The sequence below is a fragment of the Heteronotia binoei genome, chromosome 2 (genome assembly GCF_032191835.1).
Source record: "Heteronotia binoei isolate CCM8104 ecotype False Entrance Well chromosome 2, APGP_CSIRO_Hbin_v1, whole genome shotgun sequence".
NCBI lineage: Eukaryota > Metazoa > Chordata > Lepidosauria > Squamata > Gekkonidae > Heteronotia > Heteronotia binoei.
Window position 1 is genome coordinate 91,268,243 of NC_083224.1, and position 23,637 is coordinate 91,291,879.

Consider the following 23,637-nt stretch of genomic DNA (forward strand, 5'->3'; position numbering starts at 1 on the left):
CATGTAATGCTTTGAAGTACATCAATAAAGTATTTTTCTTTTCTGGGGGGAAAAGATTGTCGTTGGAGCATAAACTGGAATGATGGTTGTGTTGATAGGCTTTCCATGAAATTTAATTGATATTATTCAGTCAGTCTTTGCATTGCATCCCCGGGTTGCTTGTTCTACATCTTGCCTCCCTATTAGAGCTTGTCATTTCCAGAGTATTATATGTGCTGTACAACTTTGGGCTTTAGATTTTCCTTTTGCATCTGTTCACATCAGTCATAAAAGCCATTTAGTCCAACCCCTTGCTTAATGCAGAATCAGTCTAGAGCACCCCTGACAAGTGTTTGTCCAGCTGCTGCTTAAAGACTGCCAAAGTAGCTGATCTTACTGTAAAAAGGTTTTTCCTAATACCCAGTAAGTACCTTCCCACCCTTAATGTAAACCCATTATTGCGAGTCCTGTTATCTGCTGCCAACAGGAACAGTTCCTTGCCCTCCTCTTAGTAACAGCTTTTCAAATACTTAAAGCAATCATGTCCCCCCTCAACCTCCTCTTCTCTAGACCGAACATTTCCAAGTCCCTCAGCCTTCCCTTATAGGTCTTAGTCTCCAGGCCCCTGATCATCCTCATCACTCTCCTTTGCACCTGCTCCATTCTGTCCACATCCTTTTTGAAGTGAGACCTCCATAACTGCACACAATACTCCAGGTGCAGCCTGACTGATGCAGTGTACAGCAGGACTGTGATGTGATTTGGATGTTATGCCTCTGTTGATACACCCCAAGGTAGCATTGGCCTTTTTTGTCACTGCATCACACTGGCTGCTCATATTTAACTTACAAGTCCCTCTGTTCCCCAAGATCTTGTTCACACACACTGCTGCCGAGTAGTGTATCCCCCATCCAGTATGCATATTCCTCATTTTTGTTACATAGATGTAGAACGCAGCACTTTTCCCTGTTAAATTGCATTTTGTTCACATCACCCCACTTTTCCAGTATGTTCAGAGCTCATTTGAATTCTATATTTGCTGCTCCTCCCAATTTGGTGTCATCTGCAAATATAATGAGTAGCCCCTCCATACCCTCATCCAGATCATTGATAAAAATATTGAAAATTGCTGGGCCCAGAACCAAGCCCTGTGGCACCCTACTGGACACCTCCCTCCATTCAGATGAAATGCCATTGACAACTACTCTTTGAGTGAGGTTCTCCAACCAGTTCCCTATCCACCTAACTATAGTTTACCCATCAGAACATCATGGGAAACTCTGTCAAAAGCTTTACTGAAATCCAGGTAAACAACATCAACAGCATTTCCTTGATCCATTAAGCTCGTCACTCAATCGAAGGAGGACATGAAGTTGGTCTGGTAGGACCTGTTGGGAATAAATCTGTGCTGACTTCACTGGATCACTAAGTTATCCTTTAGATGCTCACAGATTGATCCCTTTAAAATCTGCTCTTGTATCTTCCCTGGAACTGAAGCCTGACTGGCCTGTAGCTTCCTAGGTTATCCCTCCTCCCTATTTTGAAAACTGGGACAACATCTGCCCTCTTCCAGTCTTGTAGCACATCCCTTGTCCTCTAAGAGGTCTGGAAGATGATTGACAAAGGCTCTGCAAGCTTTCTAGAAAGTTATTTGAACACTCTTGGGTGCATACCATCTAGCCCAAGGGATCTGTACTCATTCAGTGCAGGGCAGCCAGGTGCTTCTCAACTACCTCTCTGTCCATGTCAACCAGCAGCCCTGATGCCATGCCTTACCTACTACCATCTCTAGATGAGCCTGTTCTCTTCTTCATGGGAAAAACTGAGGCAAAATAGGTGTTAAGCCTTTCTGCTTTTTCTCTATCAGAGTTTCTCCATTTTCATCCAACAGTGGGCCCATTGCCTCTCTTATCTTGCATTGCTCCTCATGTATCTGCGGAAGATTTTCTTGTTGTAGCAAACCTCCCTGGCCAGCTTTAGCTCATTGTGAGCTTTGGCCTCTCTGATGGCTGACCTACAGTGCCTGGCAGCTTGCAGATATCCTTTTTTAGATATATGTCCTTGCCTCCATTACTTGAACATTTGCGTTTTCTCCTTTAGCACAGCTACCTGGAAATAAGCCTCACCGAACTTTGTGGATCTTACTGCTGAATGTGTGTGTATGCAAGTCTCCCCCATTACTTTTTAGTTGCAGTACAAGCATAATGCACTGTTTTTATGCTGCTATTTGAAGAGAAGTTCTGGTGTACTGGTGCTATTGGGAGCCATTTGAATAACAAACTCTGTTTAAGGATACGCTCTGGTTGTGGTGCTGTCTACATTAAACAAACAAAGTAATAAATCAACCCTGCAGAGATTCTGCAAATTGTCTTTGGGTAAATCCTTAGACCTGGTCAAATTAGCCAACTATCGACCAGTGTCGAACTTGCCCTTTTTGGACAAAGTCATTGAGAGGGCAGTGGCAGCACAGTTACAGGGGTTTTTGAATGACACTTCTGCATTAGATTCATTTCAATCCAGCTTCTGCCTGGGACATGAGATGGTACTGGTTGCCCTCTTGGACAATCTCCTAAGACATCTGGATCAAGGCGGATCGACAGTGTTACTGTTATTAGATCTGTCAGCTGCCTTTGATGCAGTCGACCACCAGCTGCTGTCACGCCGTCTTGCTTACACGGGGATTCAGGGGTCCAATGGCTTACCTCTTTTCTCCAAGGTCGAGGACATGGTGGCAGTGAGGGAGAAGTCGTCTCGGAGACACCCACTAGTGTGTGGGATGCCTCGGGGGCCGGTTCTCTCCCCAACACTATTTAACATCTACATCCCCCCCCTCACCCAGATTGTCCGGAGCTATGGGCTGGAATGTCACCAATATGCAGATGACACCCAGCTCTACCTTCTGATGGGCGGCCAGGCTGACTGCACCCCAGAAAATCTGGATTGGGCATTACAAGCTGTTGTGAAATGGCTCAGACAAAGTCAACTGAAATTGAATCCAGCAAAGACAGAGGTTCTGTACCTAAGCCAAGGTGGCCTGGCAAGAGAGATCCCTTTACCGACCTTCGATGGGGTGCCTTTAGTGCCAGCTTTGAAGGTCAAGAGTTTAGGGGTTCTCCTGGAGCCTTCATTAACTATGAAGGCCCAGGTGGCAGCCACTGCCAGATCTGCATTCTATCATCTTAGGCAGATAAGACACTTGGCTACAGTAATTCATGCAACAGTTACCTCGAGAATAGACTACTGTAACGCCCTCTACATGAGGCTGCCCTTGACTCGGTCCCGGAAGCTGCAACTGGTGCAGAATGCTGCAGCCAGGTTGGTACTGGAGCTGCCTTTACGGGTGCACATCCAACCTGCACTGGAGACGCTGCACTGATTGCCTGTAGTGTTCTGAGCCTAGTTCAAAGTGCTGGTTATGACCTTTAAAGCCCTATATGGCTTGGAACCTGTCTACCTTCGGAACCGCCTTTCCCCACATGAGCCCCAGAGAGCACTACGATCAAGCTCATTAAATCTGTTAAAGATCCCCGGGCTAAAGGATGCCCGTTTGACCACTGCAAGGAAAAGAGAAAAATGAAAATGTCAAGACAGTGTGTGACTACAATAAAAAAGGCCAACGCCATGCTGGAAATTATTAGGAAGGGGATTGAAAACAAATCAGCCAGTATCATAATGCCCCTGTATAAATCGATGGTGCGGTCTCATTTGGAATACTGCGTGCAATTCTGGTCACCACACTTCAAAAAGGATAGTATAGCATTGGAAAAAGTCCACAAAAAGGCAACTAGAATGATTAAAGGGTTGGAACACTTTCCCTATGAAGAAAGGTTAAAATGCTTGGGGCTCTTTAGCTTGGAGAAACGTCGACTGCGGGGTCACATGATAGAGGTTTACAAGATTATGCATGGGATGGAGAAAGTAGAGAAGGAAGAACTTTTTTCCCTTTCTCACAATACAAGAACTCATGGGCATTCGATGAAATTGCTGAGCAGTCAGGTTAAAACGGATAGAAGGAAGTACTTCTTCACCCAAAGGGTGATTAACGTGTGGAATTCACTGCCACAGGAGGTGGTGGCGGCTACAAGCATAGCCAGCTTCAGGAGAGGGTTAAATAAAAATATGGAGCAGAGGTCCATCAGTGGCTATTAGCCACAGTGTGTGTGTGTGTGTGTGTGTGTGTGTGTGTATTTGACACAGAGTGTTGGACTGGATGGGCCATTGGCCTGATCCAACATGGCTTCTCTTATGTTCTAAGAGCCTTTTCCGTGGCTGTGCATGCCCTCTGGAATGCCCCCACTGAAGAGACTAGGGCCCTGTGGGATTTATCACAATTCCGCAGGGCCTGTAAGACATATCTGTACAGGCAGGCTTTTAATAACTAAATGGAGGTAATTTTAACATCTACGGGGGTGTGCTATCCACCCCACAATATCATCGCAAATTAATTCAAAACAGACAGAATGCCATCTGAACTGTATTTAAACTGTTTTAATATTTTAAAGATGTTTTATTGTTATGATATGAATCTGTCATCGAATTGTGACTGTTGCTAGCTGCCCTGAGCCCGTTTGGGGAGGGCAGGATACAAGTGCAATAAATAAATATATATTCTTGCTCACTTACCTAGGAACAAGTCCCACTGAACGCAGTAGATTTTTGAATAAACATGCATAAGACTGCATTGTTAGGGTTCTTACTTGTCTCCCTGAAGGGAATAAAAATCTTCCTACTGCACAACTGGATTTAATCATGACTCATGCAGTCACTACAAAGTGTTAGGGACACAGTAGCTAGGACACTATGCAATTTTATGCTACCACTTTATGCTACCACTGTGCCCTTCCCCCAAAGCCACAAAAGAACAGTGAGCATGGCTTCATGCAGTGGGGTGTGTTTTTTGAATAAGATGATGGGCAGGCAAACAAGTGTTTCTTCTTGGGCACATGGGATAAGAGGACAGTGCTTTTATGGATTCAAAATTGACTAAACAGGAAGCAGAGAGTAAGAATAAATGGATAGTTGTTACAGTGTAAAGAAGTAATAAGTGGTGCCACGCAAGGATCAGTATTGTGTCCAGTGCTACTTAATTTGTTTGTAAGTGATCTGGAATTGAGGGTGAGCAGCATAGTGGCCTTCTTTGCAGATGATAACAAATAGTTCAAGATAGTGACAACCAAGGCAGATTGGGAGAAACTCTCTAAACTGGGGGGAGGGCAACAACATGGCAAATGAAATTTAATGTAGGTAGGTGTAAAGGGGGATGTACATCGGAACAAAACCCCTCAACTCTGAATATATGCTAATAGGGTCTGAACCTGCCAAGACAGAGAGAAAGAGATCTTGGGGTTCTGGATAGTTTGATGAAATGTTGACAGTGTGCAACAGGAGTGAAAAAGGCAAACTCCATGCTTGGGTTATTAGAAAGTCTATTGAAAATAAACAATATTGTTCAGAAAAAAGGATGGCTAAGGGGGAATATGCTAGACATTTATAGAACTATGCCTGGGTTGGGGAAAGTAGGCACACTTTACTCAAATGTAAGAATAGTCTTTTCCCCCTCAGGTTTGCCACACACACACCAAAAAAGAGAGGTGGGGTACACTTGCATACAGTTAACAGGGTTGTCTTCCTTTTCATCAAACACAGGAGTATTTTTTCTCCTTTTCCCATATTAGAATGCAGGGGGTCACACAATTAAATTGAAGATTCAGGACAGTGTTTGTCACCATGTGAAACAAGATGCTGGACTAGATGAACCCCTGGTCTGATCCAGCAGGCCTCTGACATTCTTACATTATTTTCTAGGTTCTAACACGTATGAGGAGGCAGCTGCATACATTCAGTGTCAGTTTGAAGATCTGAACCGAAGAAAAGATACCAAGGAAATTTATACCCACTTCACCTGTGCCACTGATACCAAGAATGTGCAGTTTGTTTTTGATGCTGTTACAGATGTTATAATTAAAAACAACCTGAAGGAATGTGGACTCTACTAAAAGGAGAGAATGACACAAAGGTAGAGTCATAAGCTTTGCAAGCTGCTGAGTTTTAGCATCCATTGCATTAACAGTATGTTTAGTTATAAGGTGAATTAGTGCTACACTAATGAGGAATTTTTCTTTCTGATTTCCAGGATGTGGTGTTTTAAGAACTGGACTGTTTATTTGCTGCCTCATGGGACAGCTGCAAGCATGAACAGGACCGGAGAATGAAAACAGCATGCAAAATCCTTGCATTCTTTAGCACAATCTTCTGTACTAGGGACCTTTTTATTGATATGAGATGCTGAAGTTAGACTTTAAAAAGGAACTACTGTTGTGACTTTTTGGACCATCCAAGCATCACTCAGATTGCATAATCTCAAATGTGTACAGCTGTTATGAAGTTCATGTTCCAGAACTTCAATATGTAGCTTTCTTTCTTTTAATAACCCACCACTAGTCTGTTTTTAAGGTTTTTCATCAAAATTATATTTTGACTAAATTGTATTTCTTTGCAAACAACATTTTGTTGTTTTTAAAATCACTTAACTATGCACATGGTATGACCAGCTCATGCAGAAAGTATTCCTCTTAGCAGGAGCCTTTTGTTTCTAACACTTAGTGTGGTCAGAACTTGATATTACTGCAACTACTTAAAAGAGCCTTAGGATTCATATGGCTAATGCTGTGGCTTCTTCTGATGTATAATTTGTTACCATTCTGCTTCATGCGCTATAACGCTTTTCCCCTCAGAAAAGAGATTTTCTGCAGCAGGGTAATAGGTTTTTCTGGTTTATGGGATGGGAAGGTTAGCCTAGTTTATGCTAATTACCAAACCACTGAGTGTCCTGTTGTTGTAGCAGGCAGAACCATGTTCCTCATGTGAAATGCCTGAAGGGACTTCCAGTTAAAGAAAATTGTAAAATTCCAAACTGGAAGAGGGCATCTGTGCTGTTACAAAGCTACTTTATCAACCACATAATTGTTTGTATGTGTTTGGTCTTAAACCAGTGGGGAGTTTTGTAGACAGTACAACATGTTCTGCATTTACCAGGCTTTTTCTCTTCAGAGATTTCTAAAATATATCAGCAGCATGCCTTTACTCTGTAAATGTGGTGCCAAGTTCCTGTTTGCCATTGTTTTTACTGTAGTGATGTTCTTAACCAGAGTCAGTACATTTCTTTGCTGAAATCATTACATTGAAACTTCCCCAGTTTATCATGTACAGGTTTCAACCTGATGTAATTACTGGCAATATTAAAATGGTGAGTTGAAAGCTTAGATGTTCCTAACTTTCTTGGACATTTCCAGAAATTCATCCATGATCTTCAACAATCTCTGATACTAATTGTATTTTCAGTTTTTGCAAATAAAGATTCTAGCTAGATGGGTTAGCTTTTGATATTTCAAGATGTCAGTGTATATAGTTAGAATGCTTTTGTGTCTTGTATTCTAGAGAAATCTCTTGCCAGTGTTCAGTTGCATTGTATTGGGCAACTTATACAGTAGGTCAGAATAGAAGTCATATTTTTACAAGCTCTTGTGTCAGAAGTCATAACAGTGGATATATAAAATCCTGCTTTAAGAATGCCTGTTACCATGTTACAGGAGAAAAGTGAGAATATTTCTTTTGCCACTTGATATGATGATAAATGTAATTTATCTACATGCAAACTATGGCAAGGAACTCTTTGATTAAAGTAAGTATCCATATTCTCCCTAGTTTACTTTGGAAATACAAAAAAACAATTAATCACATTGCACTTCTTGCAGTGAATATTCAGCTCACATCCACCACATTAATTATTCATGTTTCACAAAGGTGGACTGACTTCTGCTGAAAGTTGTTGCTTGAGATATGAGAGAATTAACTTTGTCAGGCTTATCCTGTAGTTGCTTCATACCTGCAAGCCACATTTTATTGTGGCAATTTACCAGTGTGTAAGTCTGTGGTTGACCTACAGTTTGAATCCAGTTTTCTCAAATACAGCCTTATCCATTGAACTGCACTAGTTCTTATAGTAGGCCTTTGTGGAATGTACCATTTGTGTTTCTTTAACTGTATAACAGGTGGCTTTTGAAACTAAAATGGAACTTGAAAATGCTTTAAGTTACTTTTTAAAACAAAACACCATAGCCATGCTTTATGTGTGCATTTCTTTATTTTGGGATTTTCTACAGTTAGTTGAAGCTGTATAAGCAATTCTCTGCTGTAAATATTGATACAAAGAGAATCTTGTCTACAGTAACATCAGATGTATTTACAAATGGTCAAGAACAAATACAGCTCTAAATAGCAGTGAGAATGCTGACATAACCACTTCAACATTGTATCATTTTTCTTTCTATTTTCTGTGTGTGAGAAGTTTTCTAACCCTAGGTCCATCATATTCTTCTGCACATTGCTGTGATCTTTTGTATCAGGGATTAGTGAGACAGGTGGAGCAAGTCGTCTCCACAGCAGACAAGTAAAGCATTGAGTTGAGAGCAATACTGCTGAGCTCTGTGGGATGAGTAGGATTGGAGAAAGTAAATCACTGGGGTCACAACGTTCTCTAATGTGTGTGTGGAGAGTTGGAGACTAGAAAGCAAATGAGCAGTCTACTTAAGGCTGTGGGGACAAATTGCACCAGTTTCAGAGAACTGCAATTAATGTATTTACTGGAAAGTTTGAAAAATGCCATCTAATTTTCTGGGCTTATTCATAAACTAGCAAATCAATCAAATATATAACAATGTAGGAATTACGTTTGACCTCTATTTTCAACCAATTATGATCACACTCAGCAGAATCTCAGTTCAGACCATTTGCATAGATAAGGAACTGAAAAGTTCTATCAAAGAATCCACAAAAGCACTGGTTGTGTCATTCCCACTGAAACGTGCCTTTTAAAAACACAGTTGCATAAACACATGAAGGTCCAGTATCACACGCTCAGTTCTTGGTTTGCAGACTGTGTTTTCTGTCTTGAAAATAATGGTTTGAAGACTTAGACTGCAGAATACTTCAGTAAGAAGGAAAGCTACCAAAGAAAACGGCTGGGAGATGGGAGGTTTTTAGCTTTGTTCCTTCATACCTTTTTGGTGGTATGTTTGTATTATGGGTGGATCATAGAAAAATACGGACTCCTTGTTGCTTTATTGACTTTGTTTACTCCGTTGGCTCTGCTTAGCAGAACAGTGAAGCTAACTGGAAGTCTTTCCTAATAGAAGACAATAGGAGAAAAAGTATTTTGAGGGGGGGGGGGAATAAAATTACATTTTGATTCCAAAACAAAGAACAGGTATTTCTAAAGGATAATTGAAAGGTACTACCTGATAAAGGTGTTGAATTTTTTCTACTTTTGTTCTCATTAACCAATACATGTTTTGAGACTGTTTTGATTTTTGAGGGCAGAAAGCAACTTCTTACATAGCCTAGTGTCAAGTTGATTTCTGACCTAGAGGTGATATTTGCATGCATTAATCTTGCACTGCTTTCTAATATTCATATGCTCAAATATTCCTGGGATAGAAACCTCTATGCATGAATGATTTTATCAATGCCAAGATAATTTTTTGTTCACATCTTATGTAAAACCCTGATGACAAACTACAGTGCCAAATTGTTGTAAAGTGTGAAAAATCATAACAATTTCTGTATAGTTTGTGCCTAGATCTATCTATCTATCTATCTATCTATCTATCTATCTATCTATCTATCTATCTATCTATCTATCTATCTATCTATCTATCTATCTATCTATCTATCTATCTATCTATCTATCATCCCTCCATCCCTCTATCAGTTTATCTCCTCATGCTGTTTAGGACTACCTCCTAGCTATCACAGATACAACCCAGTTTTCTTGACTACTAATGCTTTTGTTTTGTAATACTAAGATTCAAATTTCCTCTGCTTGGAAGTCAAAAACTTGCCTTGGAATTTAGGATTAAGTTCATAATCTATTTCAGAAACACTTGCCAGGCTCTTGAATAACAGAGTAAGTTTTAATGAGTCTAAAGTTTAAGTCAAAATTTACTGCACTCTGAGGATACTGAAACTGTTTTTGAAACAAGTGAACTTTCACAAGAGCCATAAGGATAACGTTTATAAGCATGGAACACTGAAATAAATGCAAGTGCAAGATCAGTTGCAAGTGTGTTTCTGTTCAAAATGCAGAGAGCAGCCTGTACATGGCCCACTAAATAATGGCTTTAGAAGTTTGTTCCCTCATGGGAAGATTGCTACAATGTATAACAATCTTTTAATATTCCTTAGAATGAAAATTACCTGTTTAAAAAGCTGAAGTCTTAGAAGAGACCACAGTCCTTGAGATTCTCTTTGATGATGACATCTGTAACTGCATCAAATACAAATTTGACGTTCTGTGTGTCTGTGGCACAGGTCATATGACTGTAGATTTCTTTCACATCTTTTCTCATGTTCAGGTCAAGGAACTGATGCTTGATGTAGTTGCCTGCATCATCATATGTATTGGGACCTGTTTGCAGAAGGGAAAACAAGGGAGAAAACAAACAAGGTGTTGCTGAAAGATATTGCTCTTATTTTAATGCTCATGTTTGTTCAAGCCATGGTGAATAAATACCTTGATCTGAGCCTTTTAGTACATGAGTATCGAACAGGGAGTACCATGGCACAGAGTGGTAAAGCTGCAGTACTGCAGTCTAAGCTCTCTGCTCATGACCTGAGTTTGATCCTGGTGGAAGCTGGGTTCAGGTAGCTGGCTCAAGGTTGACTCAGCCTTCCATCCTTCAGAGGTCAGTAAAATGAGTACCCAGCTTGCTTGGGGGAAAGTGTAGATGACTGGGGAAGGCAATGGCAAACTATTCCATAAAAAGTCCGCTATGAAAATGTCATGATGCAATGTCACCCCAGAGTCAGAAATGACTGTTGCTTGCACAGGGGACTACCTTTACCTTTATCATTTGAAGCAAGCGGGGGGCTTGTAGAGGACATTTTCCTCTTACTTCTTTTATCCCTTTCCTGAAAGCCCCCATAGCCTCACCCTTTAACTGCCCCGTCTTCAGCTTCCCTCCCGATTTTTAGCCACTCCCCAGGAACAGTCTGAGTGTGTGGTACAGTGTCAGCGTAGCTGCTGGGCTGGGCCCAGTTGTGGGTGGTTGGCAAGAGACCTGCAAGGACTTGGCCAGAGCACCTTGCTTTCCCCTGTATTCCCCTCCCCACACTATTTCTCTTTTCCTGGCAGCCCCCTACCCTCAACTTCCTTAAGGTTTTAAGATACACAGGATATGCTTTGAACTAATGCCATCTTAGATGCAGTATGTGGTTTTATAATCAGAGGAATATGTCCCTTGCATGAAATGTAGGTGCACCTGGAGCTCAGTTTCAGATAATTGTGTGAGGTCCAGTGCAGCATTTCCATGGAAGCAATCACCTGTGGAGTGTGACTTCTGTAGCAGCTTGAGATATCTCCCCCCCCCCCCCCCCAGTTTTTCATCTGGGGGAGAAGGGATGGGTGGCTCAGTTTTGAGAAAACAAATAGACTTGTTTCTCTCACAGTTTCCTTCCTTTTCGTTGTTGTAGAGGGTCCAGTGAGTATGTGATAAAAATACACATTCTACACCACTATACATTCATATAAGGAAAATGCTGTGTGAAGTGGCTCCTGGCTCTAATAGTTTTGGCTTCCATGAAATGGAAGCCAAAATGGAAGCCTTGGTGGGGTAGGGTGGGATATAAATCGAATAAATAAATAAATAAGTTTTACTCAACTCACCATCGTACTCTGGGAAACAAATGTTGAGGTGTACTTTCTTGATCTTTTGCTCAAAGAGGTCCTTCTTGTTCAGGAAGAGAATAATGGAAGTGGCAGCAAAGAATTTGTGATTGCATATGCTGTTGAACAGATGCAGAGATTCATGCATACGATTCTAGAAGAGAGAGACCATACACTTTTGAAAACACATGGAACAGGGCAGGGAACACTGCAGAAGTGGGTATAGTGCATTACTCCCCAAGTGGCTCCTGCAGTGATGACATTCAGATGCAGCCCCAAGCCATGTAAGATCATCTTGCAGAAGAACAGTTTCCATGCAGCTGGAGGTAAACCAGCTAAAGGGAGTCTAAGGGATCCTTGAGTGAGTGCTTAGCACATCTATTTAAACATCCCTGTGAGGTAGGTCAGGCTGAGGGAGGGTGATACCCAGGGTTACTCAGTTTTATAATATGATTTGGACCTGGGTCTTCATGGTCCAACCAACATGTTTAAAAGAAAGCTTTCCTAAAAGGCAGCGGGAGTTACAGGGGGGGGGGGGGGGATACTAACAACTAAGAAGTCAGACCCAAAAATGCTCTTGCACAACTTGAAGGCACTTAAGTTGCTATTGGGTGGGAGGTCCACTGTTCCCTTGCATTTCCCATTCAAGCCGCATCTCCCTGCACTGCTTTAAGAGGTAGCAGTGTAACAGTAAAAAAAAGTTCGAGTCCAATTGCACTTTAAGACCAACAAAGGTTAATTCTGGGTATAAACTTTCATGTGCATCCAGCATTAAACTTCGTTGGTCTTAAAGGTGCCACTGGACTCCAACTTTGTTCTAGTAAAAAAGACAGGAGCATTTGCTGAGACTTATTGGGAAAGATGGACAATAAATGTTGTAAAACAAACTGTTAAATGTTTTCCACTTGTTTTGCAAACTGAGCAAATATTTACCAGAGCAATTTGGCTCTACTTTTGATTTAGCCTTGTGGCTTTCCTTACTCCGGGAGTCTAATTACAATGGCATTTGACTTTAAACAAATAGCCTCACTATGTTGAAGCTCCTTGCTATTTCTACCCCAAGCAGCCTTTTACTTCAGGTAAGAAGCATGCAAATGCTCAAGGAAAGTTTAAATGCTTTCTTCAGGGGCAAACAGCGGACTAGAGGCTTGAAATTAAATCTACAGCTGTCTCAAATCTAAGTCCACTATCCTACCACCATCCCACCACTGTTTTAACCATTTTAAATTCCTATGTTGCGGCCAGACCATCCCGGGCACCCGGGAATGTCCCGGTTCTGGGCCCCTATTCCCGCCTCCCGGGCTGGCTATACCGGGACCATTAGAGGTCCCGGTTTAGCCAGCCCCGGAGGCAGTCGGCCGCGCGCGCCGGCGGGGAAGGTGGCGAGTGAGGGAGGGAGCGTCCCTGCGCTCCCTCACTCGCCGCCTTCCCCGCTGGCGCGCGGGGCCCGGCAGCGGTGGAGGCCGGGGAGGCGGCGGAGAGGCCGGCGCTGGTCGCTGGAGGCCCTCCAGAGTCTCTGGAGGGCCTCCAGCGCCGACCAGCGGAGGCCGCAGAGAGGCCGGCGCTGGTCCCTGGAGGCCCTCCAGAGACCAGCGGAGGCCCTCCCCGGCCTCCGCAGCCGCCGCCAGCAGCACCAGCCGCCGGGAGGAGAGGCTGCCACCCGCCCTGGATGAAGGTAAGCAGGGAGGGAGGGGGCCGAAAGCGGGGGGGGACGGCTGGCCTTCCTCCCTTCCTCCTCCCTTCCTTCCCTCCCTCCTTCCTTCCTCCTTCCCTCCTCCCTTCCTTTCTTCCTCCCTCCTTCCTTCCCTCCCTCCCTCCTTCCTTCCTTCCTTTCTTCCCTCCCTCCTCCCTTCCTTCCCTCCCTCCCTCCCCTCCCTCCCTCCTTCCTCCCCTCCCTCCCTCCTTCCTCCCTCCTTCCTTCCTTCCCTCCCTCCCTCCTTCCTTCCTTCCCTCCCTCCCTCCTTCCTTTCTTCCTTCCTTCCTTCCCTCCCTCCCTCCTTCCTTCCCTCCCTCCTTCCTCCCTCCCTGTTTTGGTGGTTTGGTATATGGTTACTTTTGCATTTATTGGCATTTGCATTTATTGGCAATAGCTTGTGTAATACAGCATTTTGACTTTTTTTTTTTTTTTGCCATATAGATAGGGTGATCATTTTCCTATACTACTTGTGCTTTGCATATTTTTCAAGTGCTTGTGTATTTATGTACATTGTTTTCATTGACTAAGGGAGGTATCTGGTGTTTTCTGGTTGCTGACCTAGCCAGACAGGACAGGAGACCAGCGGAGAATATCTCCCCTGTTTCCCTCCCTCCCTCCCTCCCTCCCTTCCTTCCTTCCTTCCTTCCTTCCTTCCTTCCTTCCTTCCTTCCTTCCTTCCTTCCTTCCTTCCTTCCTTCCTTCCTTCCTTCCTTCCTTCCTTCCTTCCTTCCTTCCTTCCGTGGCTCTCAAATATCCGATGTTCATGTCTTGCGGCTCTCAAACATCTGACCTTTATTCTGTGTTGCTCTTTTGTTAAGCAACTCTGGCCACCCCTGGAGTAGACAATACTGACTTTGGTGGACCCAAGCACTGATTCAGTGTAAGGGAGCTTTGTGTTTGTGTCTTCTGGTGCAATTTTGTTCTCAAATCCTGTATTTACTTCATCAGTATATGGGATAAGGCACTTTCTCAACTGTGCTGCATAATGCAGCCTATTTATTTTGTCCTGTTTGCTCTGTTGGCTCTATCTGCGCCGCCTTCATCACTTTCGGGGTGTGGATCCCCCAGTGGGGTGGTCTCCCGACTCCCTCCGCCGGCTGTTTCTGATAGCCCTGCGCCCCCTCTTTCATTTGATATGTGTCCCGTGCGGGTGCCACCCTCCCGCCGGGAGATGCCGCAAAATGAGCCCCCTTGAGGCTTATGGCGGCAGGGCTCGGGGGAAGCGAGCTAGACTGCTGTTCTTTTGAGGGGTTATAGAGTGTTTCGAGCCCGTCCCTGTGGCATCGGTCCCATCGTTGTGGGGCCCAGGGGGCCAGTGCAGCGGCACGCTGAAGCAGCCTGTCGGCCACTTCCGGGTTCCTGTCCTGCATCTCGACCTGTGTTATTAGTAACAGGCTGCTTCGGCGGAAACAGACCAGGGGACAGTGGAGAGAAGGGCTCCCTGCCCACACGTCTTTGTAATCATCAGTATCTTGCTGGTTCTCTGTCTTAAAGAAAATAAGCAAATGTATTTGTGTGGGAAGTCTGGCAAAAGCAGGGTAAGAATTATTATTTATTGCTGCATTTTTAAGAGCCCCATTGATTTTGATGTCATTTTTGACATAGATGGATGCAGTTCTCCCTATCTATCACATGTAAATGCATGTGGAGTACTGGAATTGATTGGTTCTTAGATGTTGCTATGCTCTGCGAATTAATCCCAGTTTCAAATTCTAACTGTTTACAGAGACTTACATTTTCAGACCACGGTTAAGCAAATGCCAAGCAACTATTGTTTTGCTTCCTGAGCTTGCATCAGAACAGCACAAACTATGAAGTGCCCTGAGGGTACCCACTCTATTTCTCTCTCCTGCTACCTGGGAGCAAAGCTTCTAGTAGGTTGTGTGGGAGTCTGGTTTTAATCCATCAGTGTGGGGCGGGGGGGGGGGAGGTGATGTGGTTGATATATCTGTCTCTGCTGGATGCCAGCTTTGTTCCTACTGAGTTTTAATTTGGGGATTTGCTTCAAAGCATGGAATAGGCAGAGGCAGACACACTTGCCAGTGGGCCAATATTTGATCCCTTAGAATTTAAACTAAAACCATACCACTTCATCATCTTCTACCAACACCATGTCATAAGCACTGAGAGCTCCACAGAAGATAATGCAGGTCACTCCTTCAAAACAGTGGATCCACTTCTTGCGCTCTGATCTCTGTCCACCCACATCAAACATCCTGCAGAAGGAAAGACCTTGTTTGTGGCATGTGTTTAGTATATCGAACACACACAGAATGGCAGCATAGTTCTTTAGTAGGGTAATTTAAGTGAACAGTTACACATTTGAAACTTAAATTAGCAGCATATCCATTGTGATTGTTAACACACCTCGTGCAGCTTTTTGGATGAAGGCATGTAGATTATAGCATCAAAATGAAATCCACACAGATTAATTATATGTGTTGAAAACTGGCCAAAAACTGGTATCGTTCTAATTAGCTAGAGAATAAGGAGAAGCTTTGCTCACCTGAAATTGAGGTCTTTGACAGAGAATCTTGTTTCTATGATACCTGTGGTCTTAACTCGTGATCGCAGTACGTCTTGTTCAGTGGGGAGGTAATTGGGACCTGTGATCCTATCCAATTCATTCAGGTAGCTGAAGGGGGAAAAAACAGTTTGCCATCTTTGCAGCACATTTTGGGATGCTCTATAATAGTTGCTTGGGAGTTTGAGGGGTACATGGCACTCAAAGTCAATTACAGTGTAATCCTCAGGACATTTTCCTGAATAAACCCTGATTCTGAGTAGAACTGCTTGGGGCTGCTGTGTCAGTCTTTATGGCTGAGCTGGGTTTGACCCCAGATTTCCCTGATCCAAGCCACTGCACCACTTTGGCTGAACGTAATATCCTCTTAAAGAAACTTAGAGCTGTAAGCATTGGTTGCTTTGCTGCCATGTAGAGAACCACATGAGAGCAGCTGGAAATGGGATTTCAAATCACTGTTCTGCAAAAATTGAAATTAAGGGGAAAAACAATGTGGCATGAATCATAATAAACTTTTTGCTAATTCACAGCAGGCATTTTCAAATGCCTCCACATTTTTGGTACCTGGATAAATGAAACGATGGGATGTGTCCTACTGTTTGTCCTATTTGGTTGGATCTGTTTACATCATCAGCAGAGTACTTCTGTCCAAACATGTGTAAGTCCTTTCAGGGGATTCAGTAAGATCCTATACTTATGTTCCAAGCCTATAAAGACTATGTTTAGCAGAAAGTAAAGGAGCTTGGTCAGTTGTGTTATTGCAGGGCAGAAGAAAGCTATATTGTCCACTGGGGCTTCATTAGCACTATTGGCTCCCTAGTCCCCTAAAGCTCCATTCTCCCAAAACCAGTGTGCTGGTGGCAGAACTGATGAACACCCTAAGGCTATCCTGTGGCTGCAGAGGGGATAAAGCAACAGAAACATTCCTCAGAAAGCTGTACACAGCATAGTGATTATAGAGTCCATAACAAGCCTGCCAGAGTCTGCAAATTTTGCAGCAGTTTGCTTACCACTGCTTTCATGAGTGAGTGGCACATGCTAAACCAACCATTGTGGATAAATGTGGTCATGGTCCTCTGGTGTCAAGCAGTTCCCACCCATATGTGGACTACACACTCACTTAGCACAGGCAACTGTGACAGACTACTCAAGACCCCTTCTGACAAGGGTATAGATTCTGTACAGGGTGGGATGTGGGAGAACCAGTCTGTTGCCAGACAAGAGAAATGGAGACATTAGGACAGCAGCAAGGGAATGCGGACTTCCGGGCTGCGGCGTCTCGAGCTCGGTGGAGCTCGCTCTTAGCGGCCCCCCTGAACTGGACGGTAGGAGGGGTGCCACAGCTGTGGCACCTCCCGGGAGACCCTGGAGGGGTCTTCCAATGGCAAGGGGCTCGACAGGAACCAGGCAAACAGCGTTAGCTGGTCCCTGTTCCTCCTGTTTGCCTCGATGCTCCACTGTCGTGGTCGCCATGATGGCAGTAAGAGATGAATGCCCAACTGCTTTCTTTCTTTAACAAGCCTCTACTATATCCTACTTCTACCTTAAGCACCGAAATGCTATCGTGCAAGTAAGTCTTTTCTTATATTACTACCAATTACTGGATCTTCTGTGATAACGCCAATTTGAACTGTTCAAAAATGGGGAAGAAGAGGAGATTCCCCCCCTTTTTTTTTCTTCCCCTGCGGGAGGCTTCAAAAAAACAAAGAACAATCTCAACGATTTGTAATAACTTAAATGGGATTGAATATGGACATTTGAATGGATTTGGCTTACAACTAAACAAGCTAAAATGAGAACATTATTCGATTTTCTTTCAAACAATTTTATTAGTAACATATGGTAATAAATTTCAATTTCTTACTGCATTAATAATTACTTTTTTTAATCTATCCCATATATTACTTTCTACCCACCCCTCCCCCCCTTACTTGACCCCCGCCGGTGTTATACACTTAAAAACTTAATATTAAAGGTACCCTTAATTAATAAGAACCAACATTAATATACTCCTCCCTCTTGTACTTAGTCATTATCAAAAATTGTCCGTCCTTTTATTTTCCACTCTTTTTCTACGTATCTTCTGAACTTTTTCCACTCCATCTTAAATACTTATAAATCATAGTCTCTTAAGGTCCTTGTTAACTTGTCCATTTCACTCCATGTCATAACTTTTACAATCCAATCCAATTTTTCTGGTATTTTTTCTTGCTTCCACAACTGCGCAATGTCCTAGCAGCTGAGAGCAAGTACCAAATTAAAGTTCTATCTTCTTTTGGAAATTTCTCCATTTGTACTCCCAAAAGAAAAGTCTCTACAACTTTGTTAAATTCGTATCCCAAGATTCTAGAAATCTCTTGTTGAATCATCTGCCAGTACTTTTTCGCACTTTCACAAGTCCACTGCATATGGTAGAAAGAATCTTCATGTATTTTACATTTCCAATATCTATATGGCATCTTATTGTTCATCTTTGCCAACTTTTTAGGAGTCATATACCATCTGTACATCATCTTAAAACAGTTTTCTTTAATACTCTGACATGTTGAGAGTTTCATAGAGTTCTTCCACAAATATTCCCATGTGCCCATCTATATTTCTTTATTTACACTAATTGCCCACTTAATCATTTGAGATTTAACTACTTCATCTTCCGTAGACCATTTTAAAAGTAACTTATAGATTTTCAAAATTAATTTTTCATTATTCCCAAGCAGAACTTTTTCTATTTCTGTTTGTTCTCGTCTTATTCCTTCAGTTTTAACATCGCTTTCCACCAAACTTTTTATTTGTTGCATTTGAAACCAATCATACTTATTATTCAACTCTTCAGCAGTTTTCAATTCTATTTTACTGCTTTGTATTTTTAATAATTGATCATATGACATCCCTTTTTCCTCTCCTGTCTCAGCTGTTATTCTTATTACTTCTGCTGGCACTATCCATAGTGGTTTTCTCTTATCGCCATATTTCTTCATCCAAACATTTAGTAGATTATTTCTTATATAATGGTGAGAAAAAAAAATCTGACTTTTTCTTTCCATAGTACATATAAGCATGCCAGCCGAATTTATTTCCATGACCTTCCAACGTTAAAAGTTTTTTATTCAACAGCGTCAGCCAATTTTTTATCTAGACAAACTGCTTCATGTTATAATCTTAAATCTGGTAGTTGAAATCCTCCTCTTTAGCATCTGGTACAACTTTCATTTTAATCCTTGGTTATTTCCTGGCCCATACAAATTCTGAAATCTTTCTTTACCATTTATTAAATTGTTCACTGTCTTTCACAATCGGAATAGTTTGAAGCAAATAAATTATTCTCGGCAAAATGTTCATCTTAATTGCAGCTATTCTACCAAGCAGTGACAAATTAAGCTTGTTCCATTTTATCATATCTTCATCCATTTTACGCCATAACTTTTCATAATTGTTTTTAAACGAATCAATCTTCTTCATTGTTATTTCCACGCCCAAATATTTTACTTTAGGGGTAACTTCATATCCCGTTAATCTCTGCAATTCCTTTTGTTTACTTACTTGCATATTTTACACAAAATTTTTGACTTTTCTTTATTAACATAAAGTCTCACCAATTCTCCAAAATCTTGTATTTTGGCTAACAACAAAGGTGTTACTTGCATAGGATTTTCATTTATAAACATATCATCTGCAAATGCTCTATATTTATAGGAAAATCCTTTATTTCTCATTCCTTCAATTTCTTCATCATCTTGTATTTGCATCAATAAGATTTCAAGAGTCATTATAAACAACAATGGTGAAAGCAAACAACCTTGCCTTGTACCTTTGCTGATTATCATTTCTTCTGTAAGATCTGCATTTATATATAACCTTACACGTTGTTCAGTATAAATTGCTTTTATCATTCTTATACAGTTTTCCCCCTTTATTTTCTCCATTACTGCAAACATAAAGTCCCAATTCAAATTATCAAAAGCTTTCTCTGCGTCCGCAAAGAATAATGCAACTTCCTTCTCTGGATGTCTTTCATAGTATTCTACAATATTTAAAACAGTTCTAATATTGTCTCTTATTTGCCTTTTAGGGAGAAAACCCGCTTGGTCTTCCTTTATAAAAATTTATTAGATATTGCTTAAGTCGTTCTGCTAAGATTCTTGTGTATATCTTATAATCATTGTTTAATAAAGAGATTGGTCTATAGTTTTTTACATTAGTGACATCTCTATTTTCCTTTGGAATCAACGAAATTACTGCTTCCTTCCATGAATTTGGTATTTTCCCATTTATTCTTATCACATTCATTCATTTTTGAAGTTTCATATTAATTCTTCTTTAAATGTTTTTTAAAAAATTGTCGTAAATCCATCTGGTCCAGGAGCCTTTCCAATTTTCATTGCATTAATCGCTACTTCAATTTCTATTTTTTCAATTGGATCATTCAAAATTTTTTCCATATAATCGGTTAAGGGTGCTATTTTAATCTTCTGCAAATACGCTTCAATCTTTTCTTTACTTTAACACCTTTAAATAGTTTAGCATAGTATTTAAAAAATTCTCTCTTTATTCCTTCTTGATCTACCATCTCTCTTCCATCAGCCACAATTTTATTAATAATTTTACTTTCTCTCTTTTTCTTCAATTGCCAGGCCAAATGTTTTCCAGGTTTATTCACTCCCTCAAAAGATTTCTGTTTTAATTTTTTCAAATTCCATTCCAATTCTTTATTTAACAGATGTCTCATTTGTGCTTGCAATATTGTAATCTCCCTTAAAATTTTCTTTTTTCCTGGCCTTTTCCTTAATTCACCTTTTTTCTTAATTTCATTTTGAATGTCCAACATCTGTTTATCTTTTGCTCTCTTGTCTTTACTATTCAATGTTATTAATAATCCTCTCATTACTGCCTTGTAGGCATCCCATACCATCTGAAATTCTATATCCTCTCTGTCATTTACTTGGAAGTATGCTTTGTTTTCATTTTCTAGAGATGTCACTATTTCTTTATTTTGTAGTAAATCTTCATTTAATCTCCATCTTCTTGACTTTTTCGACAGTTTGTAATCCACATTTTTGGGTTATGATCAGCTCCTATTTTAGGTAATATCTCTATTTTCTTTGTTATAAGCCCCAAATCTTTAGTACCCCACAACATGTCAATTCTAGAGAAAGAGCTATGTCTAGCTGAAAAAAAGGTATAGTCCCGTACTTCAGGATTACACTTCCTCCATATATCTTCCAAACTCTCCTGTTTGACTAATTAAAAAAAAAGACTTTGGCAATTTCCCTTCTTTATCATTTTTTTCCTTCCCAGATCTATCGTATTCTGAATTGTTCCGTTAAAGTCCCCCATCAATAAAATTTGCTCATAGGTCACTTTATCAAGATGTTGTGTAATATTTTTAAAGAAAATGTCTTTAGCACCATTAGGAGCATAAAGTCCCAACAACAATGTTTTTTTGGCATTCAAAGTAATTTCTACCGTTATATATTTTCCATCCTTATCTTTAAATACCAATTTCGGGTCTAATTCTTGTTTAATATAAAAGACTACTCCTCTCTTTTGTTCACCCAATGTAAAAAATTCTAGTCCCAATTGTTTATTCCATAAAAATTTATAATCCTTTTGTCTAATATGCACTTCTTGCAAACATACTATATTACAATTTTGTTTTTTTATCCAATGAAACGTTGCCTTTCTTTTTTGTGGTGAATTTAGTCCATTTGCATTCCAAGATATCAATTTGTAATCCATCATGGTGCAAATTCTTTATTTTCTTCATAAAATCTATGCAGTTCCTGTGTATTTGTGATTGTAATCCTTTTCCCTTGAAGTTCAAAGCTCAAACCTTCAGGTATTATCCATTTATACCTCATTCCATTGTCACATAGTTTTTCTGTCAATTTTTTATATGCCTTTCGGTCAGTTAACACTTGTCTTGGCAGTTCTTTCATAATTCTTAGTCTACTGCCTCCCACTGTCAATGACTTTTCAAAGTTTTTATTCATGATTTTTCCCACCATTTCTTTTGTCATAAATCTTATGACCACATCTCTTAGCAGATTATTCTTTTTTGCATAGAGTGAGTTTACTCTATACATATAGTCATACATATTTCTATTCCCTTCAGGATCTTCCTCCAAAAATTCTGCAATTATTTTTATTATGTATTCTTTTAAGTCTGATTTTTCATCTTCAGGTACACCTCTCAGACGGATCTGAGTTTCCATCAGTTTGCAGTCATGAATTGTCACTTTTTCTTGTAATTTTAACAAGGAGTCATGTGTTTTCACTCTCTCTTCCACTTCTTGTACTTTCTTTGTTATTACCACAGTGTCATTTCTGAGATTCTCTATTTCCTTTTTTAATTCTTTCTTTGAGTTCTCAATATCCTTTCTTATTTCTTTTTTAGAGGCAGTTATCATTTCTTTCACCCCCTTCATTATCCTAGCTTCCATTGCATCTAATTGGGCTTGCTTTTACTCTATTGAAGCAGACCTAGCATGAGTTTGTTTCGGGTCTGACATATAAAAGAAATCAAAAATTTTAATCTCACCAAATTAAATTTGAACCATCAGGTTTGATAAAGTGAAGCTTGCCCTTTCCAATGCACCCAATTTCACTGTCCTCTGAGCCTCCCAGGCTCAGATATTAATGTTTAAAGTTTTTATTTCTCCCAAAATGGCAGTCACAACTTTTGCTTCACTTTAAATTTTTTTCCTTTTTCCCCTTCTACCAGTTTAAATCTTCTTATCTACTATCCAACAGTAGTAATTTTTTAATTGCCAAATCTGTTAACTCCACCAATTTTTAATGTCCCAATCACTTTAAAAACAATGTTAAAACTTAGTCCTCCCAACAACAATGGCCACCGATGTTTCTCTCTGGTATTATAATCTTAGAGTAAGCTGTTTGCTTTGTTGACTTTCTTCTTTTTCCTCCGATACTTCCTGCTTTTCTTGCCTTCAAATCTCGTTTCAATGGTAGAGAAATCTCACGATATCTGACGTATTTCCTGTGTTGACTGTGAGAACTCCAGGTCTGTGATGATGGTGCTGCCTCCTCAACCACAGATAGACTAAACAATAAATTCCTTTCTTCTTTTAACACTGTCTTTTAAGTTTACAAAGTTCAAATTTAGCCCCTTATCTTCTTCTCCTTTCAGGCTTTCAGTATTTCCAACTCCCACCTTTTACTTTTGTTTTGTTTAACTTTAATTAGTCCCGGAATGAAGAGATAGCAAATAGTACCTTTTTCCGTAGTTTATCCAAATCAATACCAATCCTTTGTAGATTAGATGTTTAAAATTGTAAAAGAAGGTTTGGATCCTGCCGAGTTTATGCCAAATTGATGACTCTGGAAACTTCTGCAGATGATGAATATGCAACTTCTCTTCAGAGATCCCTCAAAGCCTCAAAGGAGCTCCCCCCCCTCCCCGGGACTCCCTTTCAGCCAAGGTAAGTCTCCTCAAAGTATTTGTGCATATCTTGGACAATTCTCTAGCTGAGAAATGTAGGCAGAAGGCATTAATTTGCCTTTTACTACCCTGAACAGAAGTGCCAGCCTGCCCCCGTTAGGAAAGCAACTCAGCTCGCCATTTTCCAACCCAGGAAGTCCCAGAACATTATTTGATTTTAATACAGTCTGACTAAAAATAGACTATCTGGGACTTAGAGTTGGTTTTTAACTTTGACTATCAGACAGAGTTATACTGCAAAGAAGATTGCAATTCAA

At 40.8% G+C, this 23,637-nt stretch overlaps 2 protein-coding genes across 2 annotated transcripts in view; one reads left to right on the plus strand and one right to left on the minus strand.

The window, feature by feature from the left end:
- The window catches only part of GNAI3 (G protein subunit alpha i3), a 61,723-nt gene extending 54,482 nt beyond the window's left edge, over nucleotides 1-7,241 (plus strand). Inside the window, exon 8 of the mRNA XM_060231597.1 lies at nucleotides 5,785-7,241. Within this exon, the coding sequence (XP_060087580.1) occupies nucleotides 5,785-5,975 (191 nt within the window). The 3' untranslated portion in view covers nucleotides 5,976-7,241. The remainder of the gene's footprint in view (nucleotides 1-5,784) is intronic.
- GNAT2 (G protein subunit alpha transducin 2) overlaps nucleotides 6,302-23,637 on the minus strand; it is a 37,635-nt gene continuing 20,299 nt past the window's right edge. The window contains exons 5-9 of the mRNA XM_060231598.1: nucleotides 15,904-16,032; nucleotides 15,484-15,613; nucleotides 11,702-11,855; nucleotides 10,234-10,444; nucleotides 6,302-9,163 (exon numbers count right to left, since the gene is read on the minus strand). Of these exons, the coding sequence (XP_060087581.1) occupies nucleotides 10,254-10,444; nucleotides 11,702-11,855; nucleotides 15,484-15,613; nucleotides 15,904-16,032 (604 nt within the window). The 3' untranslated portion in view covers nucleotides 6,302-9,163; nucleotides 10,234-10,253. The remainder of the gene's footprint in view (nucleotides 9,164-10,233; nucleotides 10,445-11,701; nucleotides 11,856-15,483; nucleotides 15,614-15,903; nucleotides 16,033-23,637) is intronic.